This window comes from Danio aesculapii, chromosome 1 (genome assembly GCF_903798145.1).
Source record: "Danio aesculapii chromosome 1, fDanAes4.1, whole genome shotgun sequence".
NCBI classification, from domain to species: Eukaryota; Metazoa; Chordata; class Actinopteri; order Cypriniformes; family Danionidae; genus Danio; species Danio aesculapii.
Genome location: NC_079435.1, coordinates 30,132,442 through 30,154,867, shown reverse-complemented (window position 1 = coordinate 30,154,867; position 22,426 = coordinate 30,132,442). Strand labels below are relative to the sequence as shown.

The window sequence follows — 22,426 nt, the reverse complement described above, 5'->3', positions numbered from 1 at the left end:
TTTTAGTTCATTTCAGCATAATACAAATGTTGATCAGGACTGGGCGATAATTTGATATCAATTATTATCACAATATATATTTTCCAATAAAATGATAATGACAGTTCGATAATTGTTTGATAATATTTATGCACTATGTGTAACGCTGCGCAGCCATATTGCAGCCTGCCCTTCCGGTTGCCGCACGCAAGTGTACAGCCATACAGTGTTTGTTGCACTTGGAGGGGTAAGAAAAAATAAGGTAAAAATGTAACCGTCACAGACATTGTTGACAAGGAACATCACTAAACATCAGTGGTCTGGACCTACTTCGTTTTTTGCAATCCGACGTGCAACGTGGACTGCAATCTACAGACGACTCGTGTCATAAAAAGCAGGCAACACCACAAACCTGTTTCATTATTTAAAACAGTACCCCACTGATGAAGATGCTAATAAAATTACAGACCCAAATAAGTGTTGGTAAACCAGCGCAACTACCCAGCAGAGTTTCATGTCATTATTTTCCAAAGCCGTACCTTATGAGAAAAAAATCCCAGACAGAAAAAAAGACAGAAGAAAGATATGACAGACAACACAATCTCAAACACATCTCAATGAACACTTGATGCTTGCTGTAAACTACAAGCTGCATTGTTTAAGGGCATGTGTTACGACATTGATAGGAACGCTTATGTTTCCTTTTTAAAATTAGGATATTTTCTTTGGAATTTTTAATACATGTTGTCCATCATCGACGATAAAAGAAGCAGCCTTTATGAAGGACATAATCATTATCTGACTTTTTGCACATTTTCCAAACCTGTTCTATTTTATTTATTTATTTTGATGTTGAACAATAATGTTCAATAACTTGTAGGGTAATGTCTTTGGTTGTTGAAAACTTGAACAGTAAATGCTGAATTAAGATTCTTTTGTTTATTCTTTTTTTTATTTATATGTACAGATGGCTAAAACATTTCACAAAATGTGTTAAATCAGCTGCACAAAGTGATTGGCATGCTGAAAATCCTATAAAATTAATAGATATAAAGATTTGACATTTGTTGTGATAATTATCGATATCGACTGATATGAAAAAAATTATCGTGATCATTTTTTTGGCATTTCGCCCAGCCATATTTTTGATCTATAAACTGTTCTACAGAGAAGAAAAGAAAAGCAAATGGCCTTTAAATTGCATTGTAGCTAATAAATTATGACTCAGAATAAGTGATTATTTTGGGGCGAACTATTCCTCAGTTCATTTAAACTGTTTGTTCGTGCCTTTTTCTGCCCAACTTTTTATAAAATTAGGGACTTTTGTTCAGTTCAGTCATGTTTTTATTCATCATTGGATCTCCCATAGCCTTTGTACTACAGGCTTCAGATCAGGGGTGATATGATTTTTAAGTACTTTTATGTGCATACAAGCTGTATGCATTATCTACGCTAATTGAATCTCTCTTATGAGAGATGTGATGGCTGTGGTATATGTAAATGGCATGCAAATGGGTTTCTCAGCATGCACCTGTATTAGTCATAACCACAGGAGGCTGATGGCTGCAGGCACAAAAGAGAGCTGGGCTAGTATCCCTAATCACAGAGGTGTTGCCACGGTGATTCTTTTGGAAGTGATGGAAAAAATGATGCCCAACCAGGGTGATTAGGGTATTAGCTCAACAGCAAAAACAATCCAAGACTGTACCTAGAACACATTATCTATGAATCCTGTTGACTGAATCAGCACTTACTTTTTTGTGTGTGATGGTGAGTGACGTAAATAGGCAAAAAATGCAGAATCAATGTGTTCATATAAAATGTGACATTATGTTATGTTTATGTTGAATATATAAGACTGTCTTCCCAAAAAGTTCCCCATATCATGCTAGTTTAAATGTTTCAAATTTTGTTCCGGATGTCTCAGACAGTATGTTTTTTTTAACTAATAAAACAATCACTTCTTATAATATACACTGCTGCATTACTGCATTATATAAACCCATCCTTTCTCAGAGTCTTCTCTGCTCTAAATGGCCAGATAGTCTAGTTTGTTGTGATTGGTATACCACTTTCATCAAGTTGCCATTTCAAAACGGAGGTTTGTCTGTCCACAATTACTCTCTGATTGGTCTTCTGGACTGTTGCGTATCGTTCGACTATTGTACAAGAGGTAGATTTCAAGTACTGATACCAGCAAAATATGCACATGCCCAGCGAGCATGGATGGTCACCTATCATGCATTTTAGGCTGTGTATTATAGACTGGGATTGATTATCTAAATTGCAATAAAACACCAGGCTGGACAAGATGCTTTTCATTGCAAAATGCAGTTTTAAAATGAAAATGCACTGGTGTAAATCTTGATCTCTCGTAAATCTTGAAATTTTGATTTCAGCTCCAGAATTGTCATTAGCACTTGTAAGCAAACTGGTTTGAATTATATATTAATATGTGCCCAGGTCTTCATCCTTCATTCAAGTACAGAATCAGAATCAGAATCAGTTTCATTGCCAAGTGTGCTTCACACACACAAGGAATTTGTTTTGGCTACAGAAGCTTCCAGTGTACATAAAGTGACAACACAAAATAAATATGAAAAATAAAAAAGATAAACATTAAACAGATGCAGTTAGTAAAGTAGATTTGCTTTTATAGTGCAGAAAACTACATCTTTGTGTAAGGCAATAGAAGTACTCGTATGTACTTTCAGTGTCACAAATAAATTCTGATCTCATTGTGTCTTTTTAGCATAGCATAACAACAGATGCTGAAAACCCTTTGTCACTTTCACATTCTGTAGTGAATAATTATTATTCAAAATAATTAAGTAATTAATAATTAAGTCAACATTAACATGATTGAATAACATTCAGAATAAGCTTAGAACTAAATTCAGTTTTCAGAATTGAATTAATGTCTTAAGATTCACAACTTAAGTAATACAGTTTCTGTGCATGACAACAACTAGTTGACAAGGCAAGAATAAGGTTTTTATTTCCATCTCTTTTAAAATTGTGAAATTAAAAATTAAGTATTTATTTAACTGAACCATCAACTATTATTGTCAGTATACATCACTGGAATCATAAGTAATTTAATGATCAAATAAACCCCCCCCCCCCCCCCCCCCGTATGTAATCACGCTACTATTATATTATTGTTCATCAGCGATCTGATCACGCTGATGATATGGCCAATCATATACTCGGCGCAATAAGGCAATAAGATTTGTTGCTATTTTTACACAAGCAAAACCTTAATTTTCACGTTTTGTGCCACGTTGTTTAAATAGCAAATCTATTTGTGCTTTGTGGACTGATGGGTGTGCTGGTTCATAAAGGAGGTGTGTTAAGGCATGTTGGTGCGTTGCTATTTTGAGGATCTTGAATAGACCATGCCATTGACCAACTAAAAGCTGGTCTCAAGTCTAGCGCAGAGCGCATTAGTTATGTGCTTATGCAGGTCCAAATGCTTACACATTGCTTAATACACACAGGATCTACAGCAATACACAAATATCTTTACAAATGAAAAAAATTAAGGATTAAAATGTTACAATTTTTGTTATAAAAAATTATTTTCTACATAAATATAAAAAGCACTACCTCCATGCCTTCTTCATGTCAGGGAGCTTTTTTCAGTTTATTCATGACAATTTGCATATGTGTAATGTTATTATTATTAGCAGCATTATTTATTATATGCATATTTGTATTTGCTTTAATAAAAGCAAGTTTAGATTTGTCCATCTGTCGGGTTTTGGAGACGTATGCGTCACTTTATGGGGCTTAAGAATAAGACGTGTTTGGATTTAACTAGTTTTTTGACCACACTTCGTTATTATTGTTCATTTAATCATTTGCTGGAAATTAGAACTGAATTTAAAAATGGTTTTGAAACATCTTTGCGCTTAACAAACGAAATAAAATATGTAGGTTAATGGATGACTAATGGATGCCGCAGCGCAAACTGTATTTTTCCTTCCCTAAAATAGCAAAAGTGGATTCAGACACGCCGTGCGCTTTAGACTTTGCACCTAGGTCGTCAAAATAGAGCCCTAGGGAGGACTTTGCAGACCCTTGTGATCAAAGACAGATCAATTTTTTTTTTTTTATGATGGAATGAAGGTAGAGTAGTTGGCAGCTTATTACAAGATGTCTGCATTACAGCCTGTCTGTCTGTATTTTGTCATATTCTGTGAGTCATGTTTCACCTGTCACCTTGTGTGTTTCAGAACAAAGTGACATCTGCTCATCGTGGGATCATGGCAGAGGCTCACGGGAGAAAGGTAAGTAAATGGAATTATATTGTACAGCTAGACTGGATTTGATTAGTTAAACATAATTAAATCTAATGTCAGGTGAAGGAAATGTGACGGTTTTCATTATTTTATATTTAGCTTGTCAGTTCATTTAGCCACAAACTTAATTTAGATTTAATTGAATTCAGATTTGATTTCAAAGAGTGTCAGACCTTTATAATGTATTGCGTAACATTTCTCTTTTCCAGGATGTACAAAATTCAGCACTTTAAAAGGTTTCTCTACTTCTTGGAGGGAAATCATAGTTATCTTCCACTTTGACTTTTCTGTGTTCATTCATCTATGAAACATAAATGGCTTTTTCCCTGCTGGTTCAAAGCAAATTAGCTTGCTTATGATTGCATTACATTCGCTCTCTTCTTTCATGCATTTGTTTACTGGCATGAATGGATTGATGAAACAGACCTGGCCAACTGTCTGTCTGTTTTCTTTCTTCCTGTCTCTCTCACCTGAATTTTCATCTCTCATCTATCACTCTCTTGGAAACATTATTTCTCTCTCTCTCTCCATTGAGTATTCATTGCTTGTTGGTCAAGTGACTTGGTGTTTTATGCAATGTGACAGTGAGCCTTAAAGACAAGACAGGAAGTGACATGAACCTTTTGACCCATCTCATCTCTCAAGCATCCATTCGTCCTTTCTCTCTCCAATAAACCCCCAACCATTAGCATCACTAAGCACTCCATTATCTGTGACATGGAAAATTCAGCACTTTTCTTCACTTTTGAGGTTTCAGAAAGCTGCGAACACACAGTATTATACCTGTGGAGACTCTGGCTTTAATTAACACGTAATGCTTCAGAACTCCTGCGTGCTAATGATAACAAGGCTGACAGGATGACACAAAACAGTCTTTTTTTTCTCTTCTTTTTCTTTTCATCTTTGAATGCACTCCTACTGCAGCACCAATTGCTTTTTTATATTCATAGAGAAAGATGCTACAATTCATTCCAACCTATATTAAAATTGCATGTAATGATCAAATATATTTAGATCTGGAAAACTTAATCTATTGAGTTACCTGATCTGCAGATGAATTGCATTAATCCCAAGCATGTGATGAAAACATGTAATTTACATCTTAAGGCCCAAGGTGTTTTTTTACATGCATTTTTTATTTATTTTTGCTATTTGGGCTAATTGAGCCTAATTAGAATAAAACCTAAGTATCATCTTTTGATATGATGTGCTTTTAGAGAAAAATTATGTCCATATACAGTTGAAGTCAGAATTTTTAGCCCCCCTTTGAATTATTATTATTATTTTTTTAATATTTCCCAAATGATGTTTAACAGAGCAAGGAAATTTTCACAGTATGTCTGATAATATTTTTTCTTCTGGAGAAAGTCTTATTTGTTTTATTTCGGCTAGAATCAAAGCAGTTTTTAATTAAAAAAAAACATTTTAGGGTCAAAATTATTAGCCCCTTTAAGCTATTTTTTTTTTCGATAGTCTACAGAACAAACCATCATTATATAATAACTTGCCTAATTACCCTAACCTGCCTAGTTAACCTAATTAACCTAGTTAAGCCTTTAAATGCTACTTTAAACTAAACACTTGTGTTTTAAAAATTTCTAGTAAAATATTAATTACTGTCATCATGGCAAAGATAAAATAAATCAGTAATAAGAAATTAGTTATTAAAACTATTATGTTTAGAAATGTGCTGAAAAAATCTTCTCTCTGTTAAACAGAAATTGGGCAGAAAAATAAAATGGGGCTAATAATTCAGGGGTGGCTAATAATTCTGACTTCAACTGTATGTGGACTGAATATACATAAAAAAAATTCCTGACTGTTTTTTAATGCATATGTAACATATAATTTTTTTAATGTGTTTTGACTATTAGAGAGTAAAAACAAAATTTTTCCCCATTTTGGACAGTTAAAAATCGTGTTTGGGACATCTCATATGCTGCAAAACAGTTGCAGGATGACACTGTATGTCTGAAACAAAATATAAAATATTCAAAGTATTTTAAATAGCCACTTGAGAGCTAAAATGTGCTGTCCACCTATGTGGCCACTAAGCCCTAGGAGGTTAGGATTTGTTTTGTGGCAAAGATAACAAAAATTGCCTTTAGTATAGATTGAACGTACAGTAAAGTTCCCACAGCAATCCTGTCAGCTGTTTTTTTTTTTTTTTTTGCCTAGTCTGTTTACAGGTTTTGTACGGGTGCTGAAAATCCTTGAAAATGCTTGAATTTTAATGTAGGCCTTTCAAGGTTTCAAAATATGCTTAGATTTTGAATGATGTGCTTAAAAAAAAAAAATTGCTTGAAAATGCAATTGTCTTTCTTTCAGACTAATGTACCTTATTAAACAACTACCTATTTAAATAAAAATTTAATCCTTTTGCTATTGCATACAATGAAAACTCTGCTGGAGTCTGTGCTTGTGCCTGTAGCATAAACTGCAGGGTTTTTTTATGTATGTGTACCCTTTGCAGTGAAGTTTGCCGCTTTTTGAGCACTGGATTGAAGACGAATAATATAGGCCAAATAAGTGAGGCTTAAATCCCAAAAGGCTTATTTCATTCATTCATTCCTTTTCTTTTTGGCTTAGTCCCTTTATTAATCTGGGGTTGCCACAGCGAAATGAACCGCCAACTTATCCAGCATATGTTTTACGCAGCAGATACCCTTCCAGCTGCAACCCATCACTGGGAAACATCCATACACACCCATTCACACACATACTGTACACTACAGACAATTTAGCTTACCTAATTCATATCTGATATAATGTGATGAAGATGTACATATGCAGTTTGTAAGTAAATATGTAATTATAATGTGCTGGAAAAGTGTGAAAATGCACCTTGAAAACCTTAAATTAGTCTTTCTAAAAGGTTTAAGATACCTTTGTTCGAGACAGACTGCTTTTGTAATTGTAGTATAATCAGCATCAAGTTTCATTCATTCATTCATTTTTCTTCGGCTTAGTGTCTTTATTTATCAGGGGTCGCCACAGTGGAAGGAACTGACAACTCATCCAGCTTATGTTTTACACAGCAGATGCCCTTCCAGCCTCAACCCAGTACTTAGAAACAGCCATACACACTCACATTCACACACATACACTACAGCCAATTTAGCCTATTCACTCATTACTGCATGTCTTTTGACTGTGGGGAAAACCAGAGAAGACAAGGAGAACATGCAAACTTCACACAGAAATGCCAACTGAACCAGTGACCTTCTTGCTGTGAGGCGGCAGTGCTAACCACTGAGTCACCATGCCACCCAGCACCACATTTTTAATACTTAATTCCTAAATCTTTGTATTTGCTTGAAGTTCGTTGTGGAGATACACTAATACTGTACATCAAGAATTAATATCAGATGAATATAAAAATAGTGTGTATTATTGTTTGTGTTTTATTACTGTATATCCTGCTAATCAAAAGAGGTCAGACAAAGTCATTAGAATTGTTCTGTTCATAAAGAGATTGTCTCATTTGTGGAATGACTCTGAAATGGGTCACAGTGAGACAGAATTGCAGTTTGCAAGCTCTGCAGTGCTAAATTTTTGCAAAGTGTAGGAGTTTAAAGTGAACTTTAACCAGTCTCAGTTGCTATAAACTTTAGAGTAAGTACTATCCAAAAAATAAGTGCTGACACCCATAGTGCTTGTATGGATTATTCTGTTGTTCAAATGTTGTTATAATGGTTTGTCATCTGCTGAATGTCTGAACTTAACCTGTAAGATACTGTCACACTTTAATGGGAATTACATAAACCACATTAAAAGTGCTGTTTCACATTCCTATGATAGTAATAGCATGTAGTAGAAGCTTATTTTTAGTATTACCACATCAGATGTGTAACTGTTTTTAGTTTTGTGTATTTATATCTCAGAAGCTCATTTTTGGCTTCAGGAAGTGGGGCTCATTCAAATGAGTTTACTGTATCTTAAAGGCCTTCTGAGCAGCAAAGCCATAGTACATAAATAGCTGTCATATGCATGTTCTGGTTGGGTTTTTGTTTAAGTGTTCCTTAGGCCCTGTTTACACTAATAGTTTTCATTTTAAACTGGGCTTTTAGAATGAAAACTATCCATGTCCACACTGGCGGTTCATCTAGCGTTTCTGAAAAGCTCTTCGTCCACACTACACCACTGAAAATGCACATCACGTGACCATACACAGACTCTGGCAATCGATGAAAGCTGCTTCTTCGTATTCTCATGTCTGAGCTCAAGGCAGTCAGCGGGAGCTCTGAGCACACCAGCCTGTCTGAGAGCATCCAAACGTCGACCAGTCCATCTGAAATCTGTTGCTGGATCTCATCTCTCTGTAGTTGTTGGACGCTAGCTATAATTCATATTGTGCAGACCAATATCCAATGAGTCAGTCTTTTGGATCTATTAGCCTACCTCAGGTAACATGTTTTGGCTGAGCACAACAATAAGTTAATATACCTATTAATTTCATTTATTAAGCACATATTTAATTTAAATAAAAATAATTAAGCATGGGTGACGTGGTGGGTAGCACGTTCGCCTCACAGCAAGAAGGTGGCTGGTTCCAGCCTCGGCTGGATCAGTTGACATTTCTTTGTGGAGTTTGCATGTTCTCCCCGTGTTCCCGTGGGTTTCCCCCACAGTGCAAAGACATGTGGTTTAGGTGAATTTGGTATGGTAAAATTGATTGTAGTGTATGAGTGTGTGTGTGTGGATGATAAGTTGGCGGTTCATTCCGCTGTGGTGACCCCAAATTAATAAAGGGACTAAGCCGAAAAGAAAATGAATGAATGAATAAATAATTAAGCACATATTTAATTTATTTAGCACATATTGCCAAAATCACACAAAGAGCCTAATGTTTCATATTTTTCAATGAAAATGAAAGAAGGCAGTTATTAGGCTCCGTTTTGTTATAAATTTGCATACAGTGAAGATGACGGTCATATAAATATGTACATGATGCCTTAAGATTTTTTGTTGTCTGTTATGTTATAGTTATACACTTATAGTTATAGTGTCTGTTATAGTTGTTAATATAAAAATAAAAGAGACAGTGCTTTATGCCATGTTTTCATTTTATTGTTAAGTTCATCCAGGGTGCATGACATTATAAGAGTACACTTCTATTACATTTAAAGATTTTCCAACGTGTCCTCACGTCCACGGAAGTTTGTTACAAGGAAAGGATGCTAGTCTGAACTGTGTGTACTTGATTTGGAAAAAAGCTCCAATCAGGTAGCGCAAGTGTCTGCAGTCATGCCTCCATTTTCAGATGTCTCTGTTTTCCCCCATCCACACTGACACAGAGCAGCAGCGTTTTAAAACCAAAACGGCCCCTTTAGCATTTTCAAAACTCTCCGTTTTCGGGGCTCGAAAACTCCGGGGTAGTGCGGACAGAAGGTGTACCCATAGCAAAGTTATGCGTTCTGGAACTAAAATGTGTTGGTGTAAACGGGGCCTTAGTTTTACTTAATGATAACAATACTGTTACAGTTACAGCAATGATTACTGTACTGTTACAGTTAAGCTGAGTTAATTTCCACACATTTAGTAAAGTCAATTAATAATTGTTAGCACAGTTGGTAGATTATACAGTGTATTTTAAAATGATGGCGGCGCAGTAGGTAGTGCTGTCGCCTCACAGCAAGAAGGTGACTGGTTCGAGCCTCGGCTGGGTCAGTTGGAGTTTCTGTCTGGAGTTTGCTTGTTCTCCCTGCGTTTGCGTGGGTTTCCTCCGGGTGCTCCGGTTTCCCCCACAGTCCAAAGACATGTGGTACAGGTGAATTGGGTATGCTAAATTGTCCGTAGTGCATGAGTGTGTATGGATGTTTCCCAGAGATGGGTTGCAGCTGGAAGGGCATCCGCTGCGTGAAACATGTGCTGGATAAGTTGGCAGTTCATTCCGCTGTAGCAACCCCGGATTAATAAAGGGACTAAGCCGAAAAGAAAATGAATGAATGAATGAATGAATGAAATTTTTAAATGATTGTTTACCAAAAAATACGTTTGGCATCATTTACTAGCCTTCTGTTTCTTTCTTCAATTAAACACGAAAGATAATGTTGAAAATCAATAATAATTTACTCCCATCATTTTTTTTTTTTTTTTGTCATTAGTACACATCTTTCTTCAGAGTTTGTTATTTTGTGTCCAACATAAAAAAAAAACCCATAAATCTTTGGAAACACTTGAGGGTGAGTAAATAGGGAATCATTTGGGGTGAACTAAACCTTTAAGCAGGACACTGCTGCAAATTGTTTGTATTTTGTATCTACAATATTTTGGATATATTTACAAAAATGTAGCAAGGGTCAATTTTTGAGCATGTTGACCTCAACTGTATTTAGTAGCCAGCAAAGAATTCTCAGTATTTAGAAAAATATATATTTTTTGTCTTTAAAAGCATCTTGTGAATAAAGTACTTTTTTTTACTTTCTAATTCTTATTGCTGGATTTGCTCTTCAGTGTTTGAACCTTCAGCAATGAAATTTAAACCACACTGAACTGATCTGAACTTCAGCTCTGAAATCTGGACTTTACTAAAACTTCTATGTTAAGTGGCTTTGACACAATCGACATTGTAAAAGTGCTGTATAAATAGACTTGAATTGAATTGAATTGAATTGAATTGAATTATTGACAGAAACATGATGCTGTTGGATTTAAAATGGATTTAACTTACAGATTTTTTTCTGATGCAACAAGACACATTATGTTTAATCTAAACAAAACACATGCATCTTCTGGTGGGGCTGATCCTAAGTGACATGGAAAAGAGAAAACATCTTTAGAAGTCAGTCAATCGTTCTATAAACATCAACACCATTTTTAGAAGGTGCAGAAAAGTGTTTTTGTATTTTGCAAAGAAATGTTTCCCCTTTAAGCAAGGAAAGCCACTGGTCAACAGAAAACTGTGTAATTGGTTTATTTAAATATGTTGTCCATAAATAATGGATTTAATGAACGCTCCACCAAATTATCCTACCTTTCCCAGAAAAATCTGTCACGCAAAATCTGCGTCCTCCAGCTCAGCGCCCCGTGAACGGAGAAAACTGAAACAGCGTGACAGTGTTCATCTCCTTCTTTTTGCTGAAGGGAGGGCGCAATAATTGCATTTATTCTTCTGCAGTGACAGCAGCATTTGTCCTTTGTGCCACTCAAAACAATCTCTGATTATATATAGAGGCCCAGTGAGGTAAAGTGAGGATACTCTTGATTTTACTCTGGAACATTCTGCAGAAAAGCCTCTGCTCGGGGTGGAGTTTGGCAGATCTTTAGGGTTTGTGCTTGACTTCATGCCTTTGGGACTGAAGAAGTCATTGAAGGATGACAGAGACTGAGAGGTTTTGATCACCGGAGGCTGATTTGAGCCAAGCCAAAGTGATGAAATGATTTTGATTGGTGTGGAGGACACTGGGATGTGTCTTTAAATAAGTGAACGTGTCACTGTTCAAGATGTGCCTGACTGTAATTTTAGCTGTAAATGCTACAGTAAATCAGAGCTAACAATATCTAAATATGGATTTTTTTTTTAATTATATGAGGAAAGTTTAGAATGCACCCCTTTTTTTTGAAGGTTTAGAAGTCATGAACCCTCAAATAAGATCATCCATGTGTGTGGGACTATGTTAAACTACCCAGTAGGGGTGTGACAAGACGAGACACAATATTGTATTCACGAGAATGAGACAAGAAAAGATTTTTTTATACAATTTTTTTTGGAATCCTCAATGATGGAAAATAGTCTTTTATTCAACTGAAGAAAAAAAAATCTAAATGCAAAGCTATTTAGGAGCTTTTTAAAATCAACTTGTAATGAAAGTTATTTAACTTCTATTTTAATGAATCCTATGCTTTAAAGAACATGCAAACACTGCAAAATATTTTGCTATAAACTCTACTGACTGGACAAACTCTGAGCTACTGGATGTTTTAATGGAATTTGATACTTCGTGCTGAATGAAAAAATAATTCAATTTTTTTTCCGGACTGCATAAATTATGATGATGACGACGGGTGTGCTGAGTCTCCAGGAGTTCACTGTGTGTGCGCACACTCAGAGAAGATGTGTGTGTCTATGGTGCTTTACTGACTCAGTAGGGGCAGAGAATAGTGTCAAACAGTCGTGTGTGTATGGCTTATTAGACAATGGTAATAGTTTGAGTACAGAATTTACATGTCTGTACAACACTTCAATAATGCGACTAAAATAGGAATATTTTACATCTTCGATTTGGGTTTACGACGATTGTGGCTTTAAGCATATCTAAAATGCTATTCCATCGCATGGTTAATTTGTGTGGTGCAGTTGTAACAGCCTTTGCTTTTGGACACTGCAACCCCCACAGTGGAGGCAGCCCAGGTTTGCCAGGTGTGTGCAAAGCAGTTGATTTGCGGTTCAAATCCAGTCCTGCCTCCAATCTCCAGTGCTAAATTCACCCTCACGCTCCATCATAACATCACAACTCATGAGACAACTTTTCACCTCAACGAGAAATCTTGTCGCAATTTAGTCTCGTGAGATCTTGTCACACCTCTACTACCCAGACTATGCCAGTGTCCATTTTTTTATTTCTAGCAATATTTCTACAATAGTTAAGCATAACTAAACACAACAACAGTTGATAAGTGTGCTGGTCAACACATTTTTGCAATGTAAAATTTTAGTAATAATGTGGGTCTATTTTTCTGAATCATATTTTTGATGTTATAAATTAAACTTTCTATTAATTATTATCATGTTAATGCTACTGTATGTATTTGTTTGTTTTAATCTAATTTCTTATTTATTTAATCATATGTTTGAATATTTAACATTTATGTATTTTGTGTGTACATAATTGTTGTCCTTCTTCATCTTTTTTTCGTCGTTTTCTTCTTTGTCTTCTTCTTCTTCTTCTTCTTCTTCTTCTTCTTCTTCTTCTTCTTCTTCTTCTTCTTCTTCTTCTTCTTCTTCTTCTTCGATAATTGAATTAAAAATGAAGTTTCCAGGTCACATATGTTAAAAAGTAACATCTGACTAATAAGAAATAAACAAAAAAAAAAAAACCCGGTCCTTATATTTACGGAACCACACCACTTTGGAAATGATTTTCACAACAACATAAATATACATAAATTAAATTCACAAATCATTCTAATCAAATGAGTAAAATTATGCACAAACATTATATGTCACGTATACTGTACATCAATACTGAAAAAATAAACAGTTATTTCATTTACTCATTGTTTTATGTCATTCACCAGCATGAACTTTAGTGAATAGAAAGTATAGGAGCTAACCACTGTCCTCTTGCACACTACAAGAGACAACATAACCTACCTAACTTTAAAATAAATAAAAAAAGGTTATGAAATGTAAATAGTTAAATAATTCAATTCAATTACTAATTTATCTTTATTTCTTTAGCGCTTTTACAATGTAGATTGTGTCAAAGCAGCTTAACGTAGAGGTTCTAGTAAATTGAAATTGTGTGAGTCCAGTTTGCAGAGTTTAAGTTCAGTTCAGTGTGGTTTAATTTTCACTGCTGGAAGTCGAAACACTGAAGAGCAGAATTAATCAATGCGCAGCTCCACAAGTCCCAAACCAAGCAGGCCAGTGGGGTGACAGTGGCGAGGTACACACGTTACCAATTGATGAAAGTGAAGGAAAACAAACCTTGAGAGATATCCATGTGCATCAAAACAAATAAAAATGTCAAATAACCATTGAACCATTCACTTAATATTTATTTGTGACCTCTGTTCTCACGCTAACGTACATATAACATATATTCCCACATAGACATTTGAATTCAACCAAACTCAGTACGAAATTGTTTCGCTGTTTCAGTTCATTCTGCTTGATATTGCTGTTTTTGTTTTAAATGTCACATCCATCAGGCTTTAATCACTTGTCTTTTCCACATCTTCTGCTTATGTATGAAAATGTCACACTTGATGTGAGCAGCACTCCTCCACTGACTCTTAAAGGGTTTATTTTTTTTGTTGCGCAGTTCGCTATTTATAAAGTCCATACCTGGAAGCAAAGTTTGCCCCTTTGTCTTGTTGATGTTCTTATGTTTAATATACTGTTTAATACGTTTTATGAATTTGTCTTTAGGGTCATCTGTGACCATTGTAAATTGAACAGGGGTGTTTTTGTTCTGTGAGTATGTTGACCTGTGTGTGAGCTTTTATTTAAAATTTTCTTCTTTTCTGCAGATGTTGACTGAAGCCACTTTGGATGCCCAGCAGACACAGGCCTGGGATCAGTTCCGCACTATCTACAGAGGACCATCTCGGGTATGACTGACCTACAGTAACTTTTCTTATCTCTCCACTCTTACTCTATACAGTTGAAGACAAAATTATTAGGCCTTATGTAAAAATTTTAATTATTTTACCTTTTTTTTTTTTTTTCAAAAAATTTTAAATGTTATTTTTCAAAGTGTGGCTAATGGAGAGACATAACTATTTAACTAAGTAATTGGATGGTTTTTTTTTATTATTGTTATTCCAGCCAAACTAAAATAAATATGTCTTTTTTCTAGTTTAAATAAATAATGGGAAACACTGTGAAAAATGCCACTGCTCTGTTATAAAAAGAATAGAAAATTTCAGAGGAGGTGAAATAATTCTGTCTTTTGCTGTATATACAGTTGTGCTCAATTATTTACATATCACCTAATTTGTTGTTTGTTTGTTTGTTTATTTATTTATTTATTTAATGTTTCTAACCTTTTTTTAGTCAGTGTTTTAGCTCCATCATTAAAATATTATTGTAGTCTTGAAAGTTGGGGTCAGTGTTTTTGAAAGATGTCTCTGCTGCTCACAAAGGCTGCATTTATTTGATCAAAGACATACTGTATAAAATACTATTTCTAATTCTAATAAATTATAAACAATAATGTTTACTTATGGAGCAGAGAATAAAGTGTCCTTTTTGAAAGTTCAAATATGCAAATTTGGTGATTAAAGACATTTCTTGTTAGCATTTTTAAAACAGTTTTAGCTGCATTCAATTCTTTTTTTTGTTTTTTTGTTTTTTTTTGTTTCATTGATACATTTATATTCCTCCTTGTTATATTAAAATACTGAATTATTTTTAGAAAGACTTCTCACTTTTAAACACTAGTTTTTCCCAAGACATACTTTACACACAATTTCATATTGATTACATGCTGTTTGATATTGATATCAGGTGTTGCCACATCAAGTATCAATGACTGCTTGCATACTTGTGTTATAGTGCTTAAGTCCTGAGTACTAAAGTTGACTGCTGTTCTGGAAAATAAGCCTTGGGTTGTTTTAAGCTCCTGCATGCTGTTTGAGTTCTTCCTCACAGTGGCTCAATGATGAGATCCAGCTGTAGGACAATTCAATAACTTAAATCATTGCAAAAGCTAAGAACCAAGATTACATCAACATTATTTTCTTCAGCAAGCTCTTGTTTTATTTGTGGAATATTTGTGAAACTTCTCGTATGCAGCTTTTCTACTAAACTTTTCTACTATTCTACTGTTCTATAGTTCTACTATTCTACTAAGAATAAATCAAGTACCGCAGTACTAAATATATACATAAACTAAATACAGTTCTGTTTTGGGTTTTTTTTTTACCTTTGTTATTTAAAAAAGGGTGTTAAAATGAATTGGTGCATTGTGACACAGAAAGGGTGATGTAAAATAGGTTAAGTAACAAACCATAACCATAACAAAAAACATAAAGACAAAATCACACAAAATCAGAGTTGAATAAATAATGCCGTACCTCACAAAATTGAGATCTGTGTAAATGTGATGATTTTGAAGCATTTTTTGTCATTGAGATGAAATGTTACATTTTACATTGTTGAAAAAGAAACAGTTAGTAAAAAAATTATATATTCAATGTGATTTATTTTCATTTGTGTATATATGGTAAGTAAAACATTTTTCAGTGTTTATTAAAAACTGAAAATGTTTATTAAACACTGAAAAATGTTCACATTTAATCATAGCTCACATCCTAAAACATGAAATAAATGTTATAGAGAGCAAACTTTTTACTTTCACAAGCATTAACATATTGTTACAACACCAAATTTTATATATTTTTGATTGTGTTTCTTGAAAAGTAATGTTTCAATGAATGATCTGCCAGATAGAACCTTATAATTCCAAGTGGAAAATGACTTTTTATAATTAGAAGGTTCTATCTGCATTACCGTGGTTTTTTTTACTCCAATTTGCAAATGTAAGAGAACTTTGATAATTTACATTTAGAGTACATTTAGGGTCTCTGTCATGTTAATGAATGAAAGAGAACTGTTACACACATATTGTTTGCTATATGGAATGCAAAAACGTTGCTCAATATCTTTAAATCATTTAGAATGCAGATAAAACCTTATAATTGCAAGGTGATGAATTTACAGTCAAAAAAGTAAAAACATTTAATATACTTTTTTTCAGTGTGAACATCTTAGTTAAAAATACTGGGTACTGTATATATTATTTATATCATTTTTTTTTTCCTTTAGGAAAAGTTTACTTCCCAGTAACCATTTGTATTGTAATATTGTGTTGTATTCTAACATGTTTATTGGCAATTACATTATTGTATACATTTAAACTTTTATTTATTTATTTATTTATTTATTTATTTATTTATTTATTTATTTATTTATTTATTTATTTCACATCACCTAAGTAAATTTCAGAGATTTCAGCACACTTGAATAGCATGTGCTTTAATGATTAAAAATTACGTCTGTAGGCAGACAGTTGGTGAAATGGACACAAAACGGTTATGTACTAGCAAATAAAATAATGCAGACCTCACTAAATCACATTGCTTGATTAATTTTAAATACTTTTCTCGTTTCATCTGAAAGGGAAACTCCTACAGATGGAAATGCAATTAGCTGCAAAAATCATGCCCATACTTTTTCAGTCCTAAATAAAAATAATAATAAATTATTTATGAGTAATAATTTATTTTATTTATATAGTGATTTGTGTGAATGTTTGCATTTGTAGGTGCGCGCATGTGTGTGTGGAGAAGGTAATTCTCCTCAGCTCTATATGTATATAAAGATTAGAGAGCTTTACAATTAGATCCTATTTGTGCCTTTATTTCCACTCACAGCTGTTTATCCATCACATATGGTCTCAAATGTACTCTCACCCACATTTACACACCCCCTCATACATTTACACACATTTAAAGAGCCTCAGCAGAATCAAATGAAGCTCTTTGTTGACTCAATGCTGCTGGTTAAAAAATAAGTTGCCCCAGTGTTGAAAGGCATGCAATAGCAGTAAATGTGTCCTTGACTGAGAATGGCTACATTGCCACCATTTGCACATGTTATTCATTTACTTTGATCGAATAACAGTTGACCACATTCCTCTGGCCCCAATAAGTTTAGAATTGTGCAATAATGTAAAACTGTGAAAACAGCACTTTTTAATAAAAATTGCAGGAAATTTGTACTTAACCAGACTAAACTATAATTGGTTTGTTCCATTTTAAATAGTCCATTATAAACTGAGAGAAATCTAGGAAATATAGGAAATAATGCCAATATATCGCTATTTGCATCTGACCACATTAATAACTCAACAAACTGAGTTTTTAACGATTTATGAGCTAAGCCTAAAGCAGTGGTGCTCAACCCTGTTCCTGGAGATATACCTTCCTGCAGAGTTCAGCTGCAACCTTGATCAAACACACCTGTCTTTAATTACCAAGTGCTCCTTCAGATCCTATTTAGTTGGTTTAGTAGCGTTTGATCAAGGTTGGAGCTAAACTCTGCAGGAAGGTAGATCTCCAGAAACAGGTTTGAGCATCCCTGGCCTAAAGAATCTGCTCACATATGTTTAAAATAAGTGAACATATTAAAACTGGAGGCACAGATGAACCATGACACATCTGTTTTTCAGGTTTGCTGTTGTAATGTTAAATTGTTCAGAAATAGTAAATGCCAAACACACAAGAAGCCTGAGTAGTCCGAATAGCCTGGGTGACAACCATCCACTTTTGTTGTCTACTGTAAGCTACAATCTAAACAATTTAAGGAATTTGCTCCATTAAATGTGTCTGTTATTCCTGAAATGTTTATAGTGTGTGCATTTAGGGGGTCACACACCAGATGTGCCACTCAGCAACATGCCGCTCCAAGCAGTGCCATGCATTTTAGAATTCTAAACATAGATTTCTATCAGTGTAAGCACACCAGTGTCACAAGTCGCCGGCTGTCCGTGGCACCTACCTATGACTCAGGACACTGTTCATAAATAATGATAAATGTTAATAAAAAAGTGCAAGGTAAAAATAGGCACAGAGGCTGTGATATGTGCTACCAGATCTATTTTCAGTTGTCAAACACTCACATGGAAATATACTAAATAATATAGAATAAATGCTATAGTGTTTTTTGTTTTTTTTACCATACTGACACTAAGACCTCCAATAAAGAGAGAGATTGCGCAATTAGCAAAAATGTTACTAGAATTGGTCATCAAAAATGGTTGAGGTCATATCCATATGTTGTGCAATAAGTCGATATATTGATTATTGTGACAAGCCTAAATCAGACATGAGCATTGTTATTCATTTTATTATTAAACACTACATGATTATTGTATCTAAAATAATTAATGATCATTTTAACACAAGACTCAAGTAGCTGTTGATGCTGTTGTTTAGTTAAATATCACCACTAACCAACTTAAACCAGTACAATCAGTTCATGTGATGTTACAGTCTCAGTGTGATCTCAGGAATCATTGGCTCTTATCCTCTGAAGAAATAGGAAGTTGCTGCAGTAATCCAGTATCCCTCTCACCCACTCTCAATCTTAACATCTGTCCTCAGCATTACGAGTTGAAGGAGATTGGCATTCTGAAAGAGTGATACAGAGAGACTTTTCATTGTCAGCTACCTCCACCTGTGTCATTTCTGTTTGTGAGGGGTGTTTGTGTACGTGCTGTCATTCGTTCCCTGTCTCTGTCAGAATGCACACTCTTGTTAATGAGGATCAGCATTATCAAGATGTGACGTAATGCCAAAATGATGATCAGGATGACCAGAGAGAGAAATTAATGCGTCCATGTTCTTACTAGGCATGTGTGTTTAAGAATACACAAATAGCATGTGGATGATGCAACTATAAATGGTCGGATTTTAATGACCGGCAAGTACTTATCTAAAATATAAAATAATTTTTTTACTTAAAGGTGCAGTAGTTGATCTGCCAAAATGCTAACAAAGTCTAGCCTCCTGAAGTCATGAACGCACACTGAATAGATGACCATGGACAATCTTATATAACACTAGATCGTGTCATTCACCAGTTAGAAAACTATATGGAGACATAGAATGCACAGAAATATACATTTAAATTTGTTGACTGACAGTTTGTGTTATCTATCATAACTGAGTTATTTATCGGCCAGACTAACATTTGTTCGTCTTATGCCTTACCCAGAATATAAAAATATATACAATTGAAGTCAGAATTATTAGCTCCCCCCCTTTGAATTTTTTATTCCTTTTTAAATATTTCCCAAATGATGTTTAACAAAGCAAGGAAATTTTCACAGTATGTCTGATAATATTCTTTCTTCTGGAGAAAGTCTTATTTGTTTTATTTCAGCTAGAATAAAAGCAGATTTATATATTTTTAAATTTATATATTTTTAAACACCATTTTAAGGTCAAAATGATTAGCCCCCTTAAGCTAATATTTTTCCGATAGTCTACAGAACAAACCATCGTTATGTAATAACTTGCCTAATTACTCTAATCTGCCTTGTTAACCAAATTAACCTAGTTAAGCCTTTAAATGTTACTTTAAGCTGTATAGAAGTGTCTAGAAAATATCTAGTAAAATATTATTTACTGTCATCATGGCAAAGATAAAATAAATCAATTATTAGAAATGAGTTATTAAAACTATTATGTTTAGAAATGTTGAAAAAAATCTTCTCTCCGTTAAACAGAAATTGGGGAAAAAAGTAAATGGGGGGGGGGGGGGTAAATGAGAGGGGCTAATAATTCTGACTTCAACTGTATAAATATATTTTGATCATTTACTTTAATCGTTACTATTGGAATGTGATGAGACTTTTAACCAGCATGACAAAGAATGTTCCTGAAGACAATCACCTACTGCACCTTTAAAAATGTTATTTTTTTTGTTTGTTTGTTTTTTTAAGGAAGCTCACTAGGGTTGCATTTAATTGGTCAAAAAGGAATGAAAACAATATTGGTTCAGTTAATTTTACTTCAGTATACATATATATATATATATATATATATATATATAGATAGATATGTCATAATTTGTCCTGGTAAATATATTTCTAAAGTAGCTGTCGACGTCAAATTGTGCCAGATTTTGATAAAAGCCCAAACATATAAACAATAATGATGTCAAATGATTGCCCAAAATATCATGCATTTAAAGTTTCAAGAAAGAAGCGATTTATTCAAATGCATTAGTGATGGACAATTAAATCACAATTAAATTAACAACAATGGTGTTTACACTTTATATCTGGGCCGTCTAGATAGGTGCTTCAGGCATGAGAAGTTCTGTGATCTGGAGGAATAGGTTTTTATGAGACCAAAAGATTTTAGACCTTGAGTTTGGCAGACGTAATGCATTTGGCAAAAGGGGGTTACTTTTCTAGGTCCCTGAATGTGTCCCCAAAGTCTAGAGCTAAATAAAAAGTGAATCGTTGCTTGAAAGAACTCCTGTAAAGGGGTCATTCTTTTCTGAAGTCCACTTAGTCAAATTGGTGTTTTAGTCAACTCTTTTAATTGCTTCAAGTACACTTTAAAAAATGCTGGGTTCCACACAATTGATTTGCGTAGATACAACATGAAGGAATTAAGTTACTTAGACTTAATGAAAAAGAGTTATGGTAACTCTTAAACTGATTATATTAAACAGAACTCACACCAAATAAGTTATGAGTGAATCAGTTCATTTTTTTTCTGTTAACTTAACTCTAATCCTAGAAACAATACAAAACCTTTTGCGTAGCTACAGTATATAGTTGTTTGGACTTAATTTGTTGTATTAACTGAACTCGATTTTATAACTGAACTTAAAAGTTATGAATACTCTATATGTTTGACAATATCAACACAACTAATACTGTATATGTGCATATAACTCAATATATACTGTTTCTAATTTACAGTACTCAAACCATTTTGTTTTAAAACCTGAATGGTTTGCAGTCGCTTTCCTCAAACAGTTTAAGCTAAATTAATGAGTTTTAAAGTATAAAGATTTAAGTGAATTGAACATAAATCAATTAAGTTGTCCCCATAAAAATCAAGAATTGTGTTGTTTTAGCTTATTTTAAATAAATAGTTTAAACAAACAGCAATACATTTTTTTTGAGTGTAGTTCATTTAAAATATAGTATATTAGTTAAACACCTTTTTTGCTTGTTTGGCCCCAAAAATAAACTATAAAATTGTAATAAAATGGTGCTTTAGAAAGAAAAAAGTGTATAAAGTTGTAAAAACCCTGATATGTCATCCAATTTCTTCTGTACTGTGAATACTTCTGTAGTAATGCGTGGTTTGTTTTAAGTCTTATTTGTGGCACATATTCAATGCGAGTGTTAGCTCTGCTTATGGATGAGCTTGTTGGCCTTGGACAAAGTACGTTTTTAAATGTTAATTCAGAGCTAGATGCTTCCACACAGAAAGAAAGGGAAGTTTGATGAATTACTGGTAGTTACTGGTAATAATATTACAGCTAAGTTGTATCATGTTTTTCTTTTGGTGGTTTGAAAAGGTAATATCTATTCTGCTTCTGTACATCCTATTTTTATACAAAAAGGATTCAAATATGACAGTTTATTTCTGAATAATTTAATTTCATATTTACAAGAAATCATCTCACTATTGCCCAGGTTAAGGAGTGTATATTACATATTTTTTAACCTAAAATTGAGTTAAACCTGGAAAACGCCCTAAATCTGCTTTTTTATAAATGTCCTCAATGCTTTTCTGGGTTAGTATTTTAGGTTTAGGTTATTAAAAAAACTTTAGCAATGTGCCTTTTTAGAAAGCAAAGTGTGTGTGTGTGTGTGTGTGTGTGTGTGTGTGCGTATGTATGTGCAGACTCATGAGTTGCTCTTCCTCCAGTCTAAAGAAAC

The 22,426-nt window shown here is 34.0% G+C and overlaps 1 protein-coding gene across 1 annotated transcript in view; it reads left to right on the top strand.

The window, feature by feature from the left end:
* The window catches only part of vps8 (VPS8 subunit of CORVET complex), a 245,667-nt gene that overhangs the window by 205,022 nt on the left and 18,219 nt on the right, over positions 1-22,426 (top strand). The window contains exons 43-44 of the mRNA XM_056458636.1: positions 4,218-4,271; positions 14,481-14,561. Of these exons, the coding sequence (XP_056314611.1) occupies positions 4,218-4,271; positions 14,481-14,561 (135 nt within the window). The remainder of the gene's footprint in view (positions 1-4,217; positions 4,272-14,480; positions 14,562-22,426) is intronic.